The sequence below is a fragment of the Takifugu flavidus genome, chromosome 6, assembly GCF_003711565.1.
Source record: "Takifugu flavidus isolate HTHZ2018 chromosome 6, ASM371156v2, whole genome shotgun sequence".
NCBI classification, from domain to species: domain Eukaryota; kingdom Metazoa; phylum Chordata; class Actinopteri; order Tetraodontiformes; family Tetraodontidae; genus Takifugu; species Takifugu flavidus.
In genome coordinates this window covers 2,759,226-2,771,928 of record NC_079525.1, presented here as the reverse complement: position 1 = coordinate 2,771,928, position 12,703 = coordinate 2,759,226, and the positions used below count along the sequence as shown (strand labels likewise).

General features: G+C 47.6%; 3 protein-coding genes across 10 annotated transcripts in view; 1 reads left to right on the top strand and 2 right to left on the bottom strand.

Annotated features, from left to right (window-relative positions):
• Positions 1–6,680, top strand: part of lef1 (lymphoid enhancer-binding factor 1) — a 34,146-nt gene extending 27,466 nt beyond the window's left edge. For all 8 annotated transcript variants that reach the window (XM_057036473.1, XM_057036471.1, XM_057036470.1 and 5 more), the window contains one exon: positions 5,275–6,680. In XM_057036473.1, the coding sequence (XP_056892453.1) occupies positions 5,275–5,354 (80 nt within the window). In that variant the 3' untranslated portion in view covers positions 5,355–6,680. The remainder of the gene's footprint in view (positions 1–5,274) is intronic.
• Positions 6,681–6,924: 244 nt separating this feature from the next.
• On the bottom strand, positions 6,925–9,766 carry hadh (hydroxyacyl-CoA dehydrogenase). The gene is made up of 8 exons (XM_057036480.1): positions 9,549–9,766; positions 8,432–8,560; positions 8,181–8,338; positions 7,980–8,106; positions 7,799–7,888; positions 7,655–7,727; positions 7,271–7,387; positions 6,925–7,191 (listed from the first exon to the last, which is right to left on the bottom strand). Exons 1-8 carry the CDS (start codon positions 9,663–9,665, stop codon positions 7,073–7,075), a joined length of 930 nt encoding a protein of 309 aa, XP_056892460.1. The 5' UTR covers positions 9,666–9,766; the 3' UTR covers positions 6,925–7,072.
• Positions 9,767–10,035: 269 nt separating this feature from the next.
• On the bottom strand, positions 10,036–12,614 carry LOC130527745 (cytochrome P450 2U1). The gene is given in 6 exon segments (XM_057036460.1): positions 10,036–10,216; positions 10,218–10,318; positions 10,430–10,597; positions 10,751–10,912; positions 11,002–11,652; positions 11,840–12,614. Coding segments are annotated over 6 exon segments (1,572 nt in total). The 5' UTR covers positions 12,249–12,614; the 3' UTR covers positions 10,036–10,135.
• Between the last annotated feature and the right edge of the window lie 89 nt (positions 12,615–12,703).

Sequence of the window (12,703 nt, the reverse complement as noted above, 5' to 3'; positions counted from 1 at the left end):
CTAATATGCATAATACCAGGGATACTGCCGCAACTCCCCAAGCCCTCAATTTATGCAGATCCCGAAGAGCTGGATTGAGGTTAGCTTGGTTTCGTCAAAAAAATATATTCTATATACATAAGTGAACCAACATGTCTGGGCAGATTCAATGGAAATAGGGGGAAATTGACCCATGACCTGTTAATTGTAGGAGTTCTTGCTGTTTTCTGTGTCAAACCAGCATCTTTTACACCTCCTGCCCCCTTCCTGATGAAGGGGCAGGAGACAGACTGGACAAAGGTGGCCTTTAAATCTGGCGTTCTAGGGTTATGGCCTGGCAGACGCTTGTTCTCTGCTGCTAACAAATGCTTCGAGGCGCATTATACCGTGATTTCTCGGAGTGTTTAATGACGCTGTGGCGGTTCTGGAGTATCGATATGGCCGCGTGGAAGGTGAAGCCTCCTTGTCTCCTCGTGGAGCTTTGCCGCTCTCGGATGTGTGCAGCCAGAAGTCAGCTGTCAGAGTCTTTGAGGAGCGAGGGAGGGAGCAGCAAGTCTGTTCGGCAGAGGGGGAAGCTGGGAAAAAGGGGCCGGAAGAAAATCCTGCTTGGAGTTTTCTCTCTCCCATTCGGCTGCCACTCATTCTCCAGTCTCCATCGCGTCTTTCCTTATTTATTGCCTCTTATCTTCCGCCTGGCCCTTTTCGCTCCCCGTGCGCTCTCCTCATCCTGCACGTGCGTTGAAGCAGGCGTCCGCACACCCGGCTGCAATTAGGCAAGATTCAGCGTCTGCCTCCATTTCCCGACTCGTTTCAATTTGGCACCGAGCCTCCGGGCCAGTGCGGCACAGCCCAGTGCCTCCACACTCCGCCTTATTAGTGACCCCGGATAATTGGCGAAGAAATCCAAAATTCAGAAGAGGAAGGGCGGGGGGAACGGACTTGGGGTCTCGCTCTGAGCCGCGCGGGGATATAAAAGGATGTTTTTAAAACTGTTCGCCGACTCTTTGTGAAATTATGGGAGGAGGCAGACTCGGGTTTAAATCGGAGCGACGCCCGGCTAATGTTTCTCTGCTTCGGAAGTGGAATCGGAAACGTTCAGCCCCCCCCTCGTTATTCGCACTGCCTTGACCTCCACAAAGCCCCTCTGTGATGAAAAACGACCCGCTCAGCACTCTGCACCACGTCCCGCGATGGAAGGCCGCGCGTGGGGTTTTCACTCGAACCTTCCTCATCGTCCCGGCCATGGAAAGCTCCGCCGGCACTTTTCAGGAAAAGGGGAAAAGAACCATTAGGAAGGTGCTGAGAGCGTCCGTGTTTACACGTGAGAAAAGGCAGCTATGGCGCTCCCATTGTTTAGACTGGGCCCTCCAATTTGTTTTGATTGAGTCACGGGCTCATTGTGTTGCGGTCTGGCCAGCTGCAGTAACAGCATGAGGGTCCAGTCTTCTGCTGCTTTTTGTGATGTCTTCTCCACTTCCTCCCTTCCCCCCCCCCCCAGCAGCCTTCGTTTGAGAAAAGCGGATATATGTGACCTTATAAAACACCCCCCCCCACTCCCCTCGTGCGATGTTTATCTATGAATGAAAGGCCCCCAGGTAACACTGGGGCCGCGCAGACAGGAAGAGGACAGCGGGACTGAAGGAAGCCGTGTTTATTTTTATTTCGCTCCAGTCGGCCATTGTCAAAGCGCGCTCGTCTTTCACCTCACCTCCGACTCGTCGCTCCTCTCTTTCCACGCTTCTCCTTTTCCTGCTCCTCTGTTCTGCCGGGGCTCATAAGAGCCGGCGGAGGCCTTTGAAGCGAGACCACAGCAGAGGGAGCAGTCAGCAACCCCCCCTCCCTCCCTCCCTCTCTCCAAAACATCCCCTGGCTTAGACCGAGCTGCGCGGGGGCACGCGGCCAAGCTTCAGCTGCCAGGGGCCCCCAGCGATGCCGCCTCAGATGTGGGCAACGCCTCCCACTACACTCCCCCGTCTCATCCTCCCACACCCTCCTGAACCAGACTAGTTTCGCCCACAAATGCCTGAGGTTTGGGGTGAATCCCCATCCCCCCCCTTTTGACCAAAACCAGACCCACCCTTTGCCTCCCCTCCCACATTTAAGACGGACGGACTTCCCTCGTCTTTCTCCTCGCCCGTGTAGTTCCCTTTCTAACGATACCACCTCCCTCGAGTCTGTGTCTGGACTGGGGGGTCAAACATTTCAAAGCTTTCTCTATTTCAAAACGGCTACTTTTTGTTAAAGGTCTCCCAGTTAAAGAAACTGCTGACACTCCGAAATTTTAAGAGCTTCTCTGCCGCCTGTTTACAGAGGAAGCTCCTTTTCAAACGAAGTTAGCTCTGTAAATAAGTTCAAGAACAACGGCCTCCTTTACTCCTTCTGTTACTTTCAAGTTTTTTGCGCACTAGATGACACCGGACCACATGGATATGTGAATGTTTACGCTTCCAAAATGTAGCAAGGACAGCTTCGAATTCGTTCTTTCAAGGTTGCCCTGGGATACATCACGTCCGCATCAAACCCGGATGTAAATGGGAATGCGTCGCAAATCAAAAGAGCTCTGTGGGCTTCATTTTCCTCTCCTTCAACTTCATTCCACTTGTTAAAGATTGTTTTCAATCCAACCAACTGGCTTGACCTGGTGGGTGGATGAAGACTGAAACTTTGGGGTTTTCTGATGCCTCTGTCTTCATTTATAGTGTGAACAGTGACATCTGGTGGTTTGTGGCAGTAATGCAGTCTCTCAAGGGCGACGGTCTGAGCTGCTCTTGGAATCTGCAGTAAAAAAAATCCATTAATTCAGTAAAAAAGAGGGGGAAATGAGCTTGAGAAGACTAATCGGATCTTAATGGAGACACTAGAGATGCACACATATATCAACATCTGCATCATCACAGACGCTGTAGTGAGAGGGATGGGACATCGACCTGAATATGTGGATGAGGTCATAAACGGACCTCAGTGTGAAGTAAACCAGGCTTCATAGCTTTCTTTAAGCATCTACTCTTCCCTGAACTGGAGACTGCTGAGAAACAAAGAAAGTTGCAGCACGCTCCCTCATCGACATTGTTTGAAGGGAAAATGCAGTTTTATGAAATCTGTCCATGGACAAGCGGGAGACTGAACAAGTGGCATTTTCAGTGGGAATTAAGGTGACGTGTAGCTGATGACAGAAGTGATCCATCACAATCACTCCAGAAAGTGTAACTTTTGACTTTGGGAGCAGATGATTCAAACAACTTATTCGGCATTTTTATAGCTTTCAACCTATTTTCTTCTTCTAACCCCCTCAGTCAGGCCTGTGCTGGAGACACTTGGCTTCTTTTCACTGTAATTTGTCGGTGGTGTTTTCCTTTTTAATGGCACTGAATGAACCCCCAGAGCTGCGTGTCAGGAGGGAGGAGGAGGGAGCCCAGGAGGTGGGTGGGTTGCTGGGTTTGGAGGTTAGGAGGCTATAAGGCAGGTGGACCCCAGCTGCAAGCACTTTGATTTGGCTCGCGAGGTGAAAGCGGCGATTGAGACGCGAGGCCGTGCCAGTTATCTTAACCTCCCACACTTCAAAAGCCGGGCGAGGGCATGTCCGACTTTTCCCCCTCCTCCTCCCTGTAGAGGGAAAGGAATGGAGCGGTCGGCGTGAGGGGGCTAAAGCCTCGCTAGCCCTCTGAACAGAGGAGCGTTTCATTTCCTGCAAAAAAAAACCCTCAAAAAACCTCCAGCCGGCATTCCTGGGGAGGGGAGGGGAGGGGAGGGGAGGGGAGGAGAGGAGAGGAGAGGAGAGGAGCGGAGAGGAGAGGAGAGGAGAGGAGAGGAGAGGAGAGAGAGGAGAGGAGAGAGAGGAGAGGAGAGGAGGGTCAAGTTGCTCCTGAATCGCAGTGTTTGTGTCGGCTGGACCTTGTGAAGTGCTGGCCCCGTGCCCCTTACAACCAACCACCACACAAACACCCCCCCCCCCCCCCTGCTCTTAGCGCCAATCCCCCCCCCCCCAACCCCCAACCATTGCACATTTGAGCACTCAACGCCAACTGGCCCTCAGGCTTCCTCCCCAGGCAGGAAGGCCGGAGCTTTTCATGTCTGAGATAGGGGAGGGGAAGGAAAAATGCTCCCCAGGAAATGGGGTGCAGTACTGGGCGTGCGGGTCCGGTTCAAGATCCTTGGATGAAAAGAGCGGGAGCGCGGCGGAGGTGAATAAAGGCGACAGGGGCGCTCTCTTTCCCTCCAGGTGCTCGGCTGCTCTCGCCCCCCAGCTCAGCTCAGGGTCAGGTCTCCTCGGGAAAGATGGCCTCTGTCCTGTTCCCTTTTATCCACATGTGGCAAAAAAATCTACAGCAGTGTGTGTGTGAGTGTGTGTGTGTGAGTGTGCAGCAGGCCTCAGCTGACTTCTCTCCTACAAAAACACACTCTTGGCTTTGCCACAAGGGAAAAAGCAAACTTAATACTGTTTCTTTTCCCGTTCTCATCTTCACAAAACATCCATCTTTTTTAGTCGCAGGAGGCATCCATCCACCTCTGTCTCCGCCGCTCCCCTTTGATCACACATTCTATTTGATGCTTCCCGGGTCTAAAATAACTCCTTGGCTTGTCAATAACTGAAGCTAACTTTGTTACGTTAGCTCGAGCCCTGATCACGGGGAAAGAGAATGCTTTTTTCACCCCTCCCTTTCAGACTTGACAATTTCCCCGTCAAGAAAAGGAGCTCGCTCTGAGATCCCTGTGAAGTTGAGTGAGCAGACAGGTATCGCTTTCACGCGCGCACGTGGATAAATATAGCAGCGGCTGGGTCTCATGTGCTCTGATGGCTTTTAACGTCGATAGAAATAGAAAGTTTGGACTACCTGGTGGGTCCGTTCGCTCGCCCGGTGGCCACCTACAGCGGCGCCGCTAATGTCAAGCAGGAACGACACAATCGGGGTCGCCGACGTGTGAGAGCGAGAGGAGGACGGAGCCGGTCAGAGGAGGGCAGAGACGAGTGGAGCGCTGCCAGCCGGGTCACAGCAACCCCCCCATCTTAGAGCAGATCAAAGCGAGGCCGGCCCACATCCTGTCGGTGACCTCTAACCCCTCCGGAGTTCAGGCCTTTGCTCTACTTTACAGCGAACGCTTTCATTCAGCCAGCCGGAATACTGGAAGACGTAAAAACTCAGTTACTTGGACGGAAATGAGCCGACCTTCGCTAATAAATGACTCGTTTGAGGCCACTCGACCCGCTTCCAGTCGTCCTGACCTGAATATCTTTAGTCTGAATGTGTATTTGATCGGCCCCCCGTTGATTCGTCTCCTGTCTTTCTTCTTCTCCAGGAGGAAAACGTAGCAATTTCTCCACGTGCAAAGCAAAGGCAGCAGCTACTGGGCCTCTGCTGGAGATGGAGGCCTGTTAAGATTCCATGAAGACCCTTAAACTTCCAACCTGAAGCCTCCAGTTCTCAGAGGACCGCCCCCACACGACCCCCCACTTTGCCAACCTCACCTGACCCCCGCACCGCCTGACCCTTCCCCCTCCCACGAAGGCGCCTGCTGTAGAGACACTGAACTGAACAAGACAATCACGTTTAGTAGGAGCACCACCATGTAAACCACGCCCCCCGGACCGCCTCGGTTGTGGCGTCCGTCTCTCCTCGGCTGTAATAACGACACTGCACTGAAAAAAGAAGAAAAAAACGCCAAAAAAAAAAAGAATCAGCGACACAAACTCCTTCACTGCACCGCCCAAACACTCCAAACACTCGCCTCCGAGCTCGTGTAATTTATTTGTATCCTCGGTTCTTTTGGGTTCATTGGGCCGAATATTCGTTCCCGGGGCACCTCCACCTCCGCCCCAACCACCACCTCCTGAGACCATTTCTTGGGCCCTCGCCCAGTCGACCAAACACCTCTTTTTACACTGCACTAAAGGAAGATGGAGGGATCTCATCTCGTCTAAGAAACGTCCTCAAGACGCCATTTTAGCTCGCCGTCCACCACTCGGTGCAAAAAAAGGATCAACGCTTTGATTTGCTTTTCATTTTAGACTTTTATTTTGAATGCTTTTTTGTATTTTGAACCCTTGTTTCGATTTCTCGGTGTATATTTTAGTGTTTTTTTTATTTTTTAATATACTGGTATATATATATATATATAAAAAAATAAGCTTTGGACACAGGAAAGCCATTTTTCTTGTTGAAGCGTCTTGCAGAAAATTGAAACTTAAGGCTTCTTTTGATAACTATTTGTAACAAATAGTGACCTCGAGTCTTGCTCAGATGTAAAATAATGCTCAGTATGTGTACTTTTTAAAATCTGTCAGGATATGTCAATTTTCTTGGTATTTTTGCAGGCAACATTAGGACAAAAGGCGAGAGTGTTAGCTCAGAGGCCTATATTTTATTGTTCTAAACACGTGACAAATGAAACAGATATATATATTTACCCCAGCACTTGGCAGTCTCTTTTCTTGCAATGGACCTTTGTCTTTTCTCTCTGGTAGCTAATAGTGTGGTCTTTTGCCATGTTGTTTATTCCATGCAAGCATCTCTGTAACATTTTGATTTCAATGTTCTATTTTAGTATTACTTGATGAATTCTCTTTTTTTAATGTTTTGGGTCGCTATCATCTTGGCATAGCATTTTGCTTCCCAAGTGGTCATATTTGAAATGTTTCAACGTTTTGGTTTTTTTTTTCCCCCCCTTTTGTAAGAAAAATAAAAAGGCACCATTGGCTCATTTGATCAGTCGTCTTTGGAAAAGATGTGAAGTCAAGTTTGAAGTAAAACATGATAATGGTCTATTTTAGGCACTTGTACAAATATTCTCACGGCGAAACAGCGCCACCCCGTGGCCACAATAAGTTAGACCAGCCAGTAAAACCAATTCAAAATTCTGCCAGACCTGCACAATCTTTTGTGTTTTTTCAACATTAATCTGAGTTATTCTATAGGTAGACTCTCTCCAGAAATGAAAACAGACATCAAGTGCTTTATCTGATTTAATCTCGAGCATACGTAGTAAGATGGACCTTAAGTGTAAGGTCTGCAGGCACATTCTCCATTTCCTGTTCAGCAAATTCGCTGATCAATGGTTTCTGACTTATTTCTTGGTGAATATCCCCACAAGGCCGACATTACTTGTATTTGTAAAATCCTTCTCCAGTCTTTTTGCCCAATTTGCCCTCTGCGACCAATTTGTTGAGCATCTCAATCGGGGCAAACAGCGGGTTGCTGGGATCCTTCGCACTCCAACCTGTAATTAGAAAGAAGGAAAAGGGTTTGGCGTTGACCTCATCGTTTCAGTGACCCCAACGCTTTATTATTCCACTCACCATCGATAATGAACTTGATGGTGTCCAACCCTACGTAATCCGCCAGCTCAAAGGGCCCCATGGGGTGGCCTGCGCCCAGCTTCATGGCGATGTCGACGTCTTCTTTGGATCCATGACCTGACGGTGACCCCAGAACAAACATGTTGCTCAGAGGAACCTGGGAAGTCATCACGCCATCGCACGCCTGACAGCTCTGTTAGACTTTAGCTCATTAGCATATTTTTATTACTTGATACTTCTTGATGTTACGTGATGCTGTGTTTAACAGCAGCCAGTAGACCCTGTATTTAAAATGGATATGGTCGGCAGTCAGGATGAAGCACACTGAGGGAACCTGCAGCCTAAAACTGACTCCACATGGACATCCCATGCAGGTGCACGTACCTCGCTCATGTAACCGGACGGCCTCGACCAAGTAAGGAACAAGTAGGCGGTTCACAATGAATCCTGGTGTGTCCTGCAGAAAGAAATATGGGGTGAAGTTGAGAGGGACTTTCTGTGGGCTTTAAATCGGATAGCACCTCATACCTTACAGGACACCGGTGTCTTCCCGAGCACTTTGCTGAAGTTCAGGAGGGAGTCAAACGTCTCCTTGCTCGTTGCAGAAGTTGCGACAACCTAAGAAAAATGCCAACTTTAGTGAGTGTAAATCTAGAGGTTAGCAATAGTCCTGGCCTTTGCTTGATCATTCCTCCCCCTCATGTTTCACCTCTACAAGCTTCATCATGGGGACAGGGTTGAAGAAGTGAAGGCCGCCAAATCTGTCCAACCTGGAGGTGGTGCTGGCGATGTCGGTGATGGGCAGTGAGGACGTGTTGCTTGCAAATATTGTGTGTCTGGAAAAACACCGTGCGTGAGAGCTTTTCCATAAACGGTCTGTGTGGTGGAGCACAAATGGGACAGTACTCACTCTGGCGCCACCTTGTCAAGCTGATGAAAGATGTCCTGTTTGATTTTCAGATTTTCCACAATGGCCTCCAACACGAGGTCCGACCTCTGAGCTGCAGACCCAGAGTCTGTGGACGTCGACACATTCTGCAGGATCTTCTGGATGAATTCTTCACCTGCCTGAAAATGCAGCATCCTTCAATAGTGCCGCACATTTGTCTCTCTTGCTGCCTTTACTTTTGAATACTTGTCCAGTGATTTACTCATTCTTACCTCTGGCTTATCAGCAAACTTCTTCTTCACTACTCTTTTCAGGCTACCTTCAATTCCTTTAACAGCCGTTTTAAGGATGTCGTCACTCGTGTCCACCAGCGTCACCGAGTGTCCAGTTGCAGCAGCAACCTTTGCAACGCAGAATAGACATGGACCACAGGTAGACAGTGACGCCTTGTGGCGAAGTTCTATAACTACAGGTATTTCTGTCATAAATGTCAGTCATATAGGACATTAAATTATTACATCGCGATCTAAAAGAAATACAATTAACTAAGCACATTAAACTTAGGTGGTAATGTAGGTAATGACGTAAAGAGGGACAGACAAGAGGCAACACAACTTCTTAAGAATAAATAAACGACAACAATACACTGTCACAATATGCAACGTTTCTGCAAGTCAATTATTTATGAACTATATATCAACAACTATAAAGCCAAATTAAATTGCACTTATGCAGCAAAATGCATGCACTTGATAATAAAAATTCCATTACGACGACACTTAGAAAGTGTTTAAATACAACAAGTATTCGATTTTGCTCTTAATTGCGTTGTGCATGTTTTTTTACAGTACCACTGGAAGTTTTATTTTCGCATATGTTCTCTACTAAGGTCAATGTTTCAATAAATATCATGAATAAAAAGAAATACAACATAAACCAGCTACTTAAGACTCTGAATGTTTCACTCTTTCCTTTTTTTAAATAAACAATTACTGCGACTTTCTTCTCTCAAAAGTATTTCCAGGTAAAGGTCACGGCTGTGGTCTATTTCCTGTTTGGTAGACCTGACAATCCTATAGCTAAACAATAAACACCCAGTTAATACAGGAGCGACTTAAAAAACACCCTTGGGCAACATTTTCCCCTGCACCTGCACACAAGTTAAATGTAATAAAACAGAATAAAATGTGGCGGAGACCACGGAAAGGGGTATTAATACCGGTGTATTTGGTTACGTCATTTATCATGGACCACGCTGCATTATTTTTGAGAATTGGAGCGATTAAATTTAAAAACAAATAACCACGCATGGTTACAGTTAATGTCATGACATCTGGTTAACTGTGAAGAAGCTAAGTTGGAGCTACTTAGCTTAGATCCGTCGCTTACCTGAGCTATTCCTGCACCCATCTGTCCTCCTCCGATGATTGTTACATTTTTAATGACAACATTCCTGACGGCCGAGGAGGAAAAATGTCTGCAGAGCTGCCGAGTGAAGAAAGCCATGGTTTCTGTGACACTGCGATCAGGACTTCAGTGAAACAAGCTCGACTTGGAAAGTAGGTGGAAGGTTGACGATCACGTGTCCAAGCTCCGGTCCTTCTGAGCCAATCACAGCAGTTGACGTCATAAACAAGGGACCGCCTTTGTTCGTGACGCCAGTAGTAGTAAAATTATATGCATAGCCTGATTTATACATGGAGCCAGGTATTCAGTATTTGTGGTTCATCTCAAATCATAATCTGAATCGACCACTGGCTAAAAACAAGCCATTTATGTCATTAAATCATTGCAGTTGCTCTGCTAAGGGGTCACGGTGTTGTTTCTTTACATGTTGAGCCTAAAAACAGATCTTAAAACAAACAAAGCACCACAATTTCTGAAATAAACCTGAAAAGAAAGCCTTTTTATTTTAAAAATCTATTCACGGGATCAAGCAGCAGAAAAGAATCAGCGCTGGTTCTGCCTCTGGCTCATCATCGAGGGTTTATACACACAGTGTAGGGGCAGGGCGCCAGCGTCAGGCCAAAACGCCCCTGCGCGAGGGGGGGGGCGAGGGGCTCCCTCTGGTAGTCTGAAGTGGAAGGTCTGAAGTAGGTTGGTGACAGTCAGGAACAGCTCCATCTTGGCCAGTTGTTCACCCATGCACACCCTGCGACCTGAAGGCACAAAAAAAAAACAACATAGGTTGCACGGTCATAAACAGAGTTTAGAAGTCGGTTTAGAACATGACCATTGGGAAGCACCGGCGATCATCTGAAATAGCCTACCAATTCCAAACGGAATGAAACATTCTTTTCGGAGTAATGTCCCGTCTTCGTCTAAGAAACGTGTGGGGTCAAAGGAGTCTGGATCATCCCACTCAGTAGGATCTCGATGCACAGACCAAAGGTTCGGCAAAACAACCGTCCCCTTGGGGATAGTGTAGCCCATGAACTCTGTAATAGAGATCATCAGTAAATAACCTGATCCTGTTGAATTAATAAGCATCAGTATTTATCTCATTACATCACTGTTTCTTTAAGTTAAATGTCTGAAACCTTGGCTTCACCAAACCCAAAAACAAGGCTCAGGCGGTGGGTTAAGGTTACCTATTGTTTCAGAGGTCATGTGAGGAATCGCCAGAGGAACCACAGTGGTCAGTCTCTGCACCTCCATGATGGCGGCTTCAGTAAAAGGAAGCTTTCCTTTATCAGACAAGGATGGGGTGCGGAGTGGCCCCACCACTCCATCGATCTCTGCCTGGACCTTGTCTGGAATCAAAAGGGAAGAATTAAAGACAAATAATTGTGCTTCAGCAAAATTGTCTTGGATCCATCAGAAAAAAAGATATTAACTTTACCTTGGATATCGGGGTATGAGGCCATGTAGAGAATAACCCACAAAACAGAATTAGCGGTGGTGTCAGTACCGGCAATGAAGAGATCTCCTATGATATAGAAAAGGTAATCTTCTGTAAAGCCACTGTCCACGTCTCCAGCCTCCCGCCTAGCCGATATCTCCTTCAGGTACATGTCCGTGAGGTCCCTCGGGTTGTTGGGATCCAACGTTTCCTGGTGATTTGCTATAAACCTCTTGAGAAATGCTGTGATGTCTCGTTCCACCTGCCGTAACTCCCTGAAGACCCCGAACGGCAGGTGGTAGAGCAGTGGAAAGACGTTGATGAGGACCGCGGGGCTGTTGACGCAGATTTCCAACCCTCGATCCATCAGGCGCAGCATGCTACGGAACTCTTGGTCATCGTGATTGAAGCGGTGACCAAGGACCAGGGAGCAGATGACATTTGACACGGCGTTGCTGATGACTGGAGCCGGGTCGACACCGGCGCCGCCGGACTCCTCCTCCAGTCGCAGAAGCTCGGTTTTGATGTTGGTGAGGCCTTCCACGATGCACGGCTCCAAGCCCAACCTCCCCAGGCCAAAGTTTCTGAGTGTGCTGAGGCAGAACCTGCGATGCTTTTGCCACAAAGGGCCGTAAGGTGCAAATACTATTCCTGAAATTTAAATAAATCACAGAAAAAGATCACCTCAGGTCCAAGGACAGTGGGTGATGTATTGGGTTTTCATTATTATATAAATAAATTCATGTCAACCTGTATTAGCAGTCAAACACTCCTAATTATTACCTGATCACAGCATCTATTTACTTTATAAATGTATGGTTTTTAATTTTATTTTTACCTTTGCGTTTAGTCATGATACTGATGGCAGGGATGTCTGGTCGGTCGGAAAACACGTCGGGATGGTTCGACAGAGCATCTCTGACCACTTTGTAACCATTTAGAACGACGACCAGCTGACTGCCGACGTAAATACTGTACACATTTCCATAAACCTTAGCTAGCTCCGTCAGAACTGACGCGGCGTTCTTTGCGGGTCCTTCTGCTTTTGATCCAAACCTTTTCCGGATCGCAGACGGGACGAGAAAGCCACCAAAGTTACCGACGACCGGCCACGGCTTCGGACCTGGGGGGATATTTGCGAATCCATGCCTTTTTTGATAACATTTAAACAGGTGGTGCAATATTATCATTATTACCAGAGTGAGAATGGAACTGCTCAAACTCTGCAGCCATGACAGCGACATCATGTTGGCAGAGTGAAAACAAACTGCAACAGTAAGCTTGTATCACTACCCCATTTTTCAATGTGGTCGTTTATTAAGAGGGAAATCAGAAGTAAGAACGGGTCGTGACAAATATAAACACTTCCTGTTTTGATGAAAACGCTGGTGCAACGTCACAGGCTTGCCGACACGCTGATTGGCTGACACAGGTGTGGCCTTCTGTGATTGGTTAGATTGGAAGACTATGCCCAAATCTTTGCAGTCGGTTCGCAATGGGATCGGTAGTTCAAAATAAATACAAACCAGGAGATGATTTTTAGAGTTTTTTGGCCAGTGACGCAGCGTGTTTTTATTATTTTACCCTCACAGACGCACACAGCCATCGTTTGTCTATCAGCTTTAATTAATTAAAGATTCTAATGCAGAGAACTCACACTCAGGCTCAAAAGTTAAAAAACTCAGAGTGAGCTGAAAGTTCT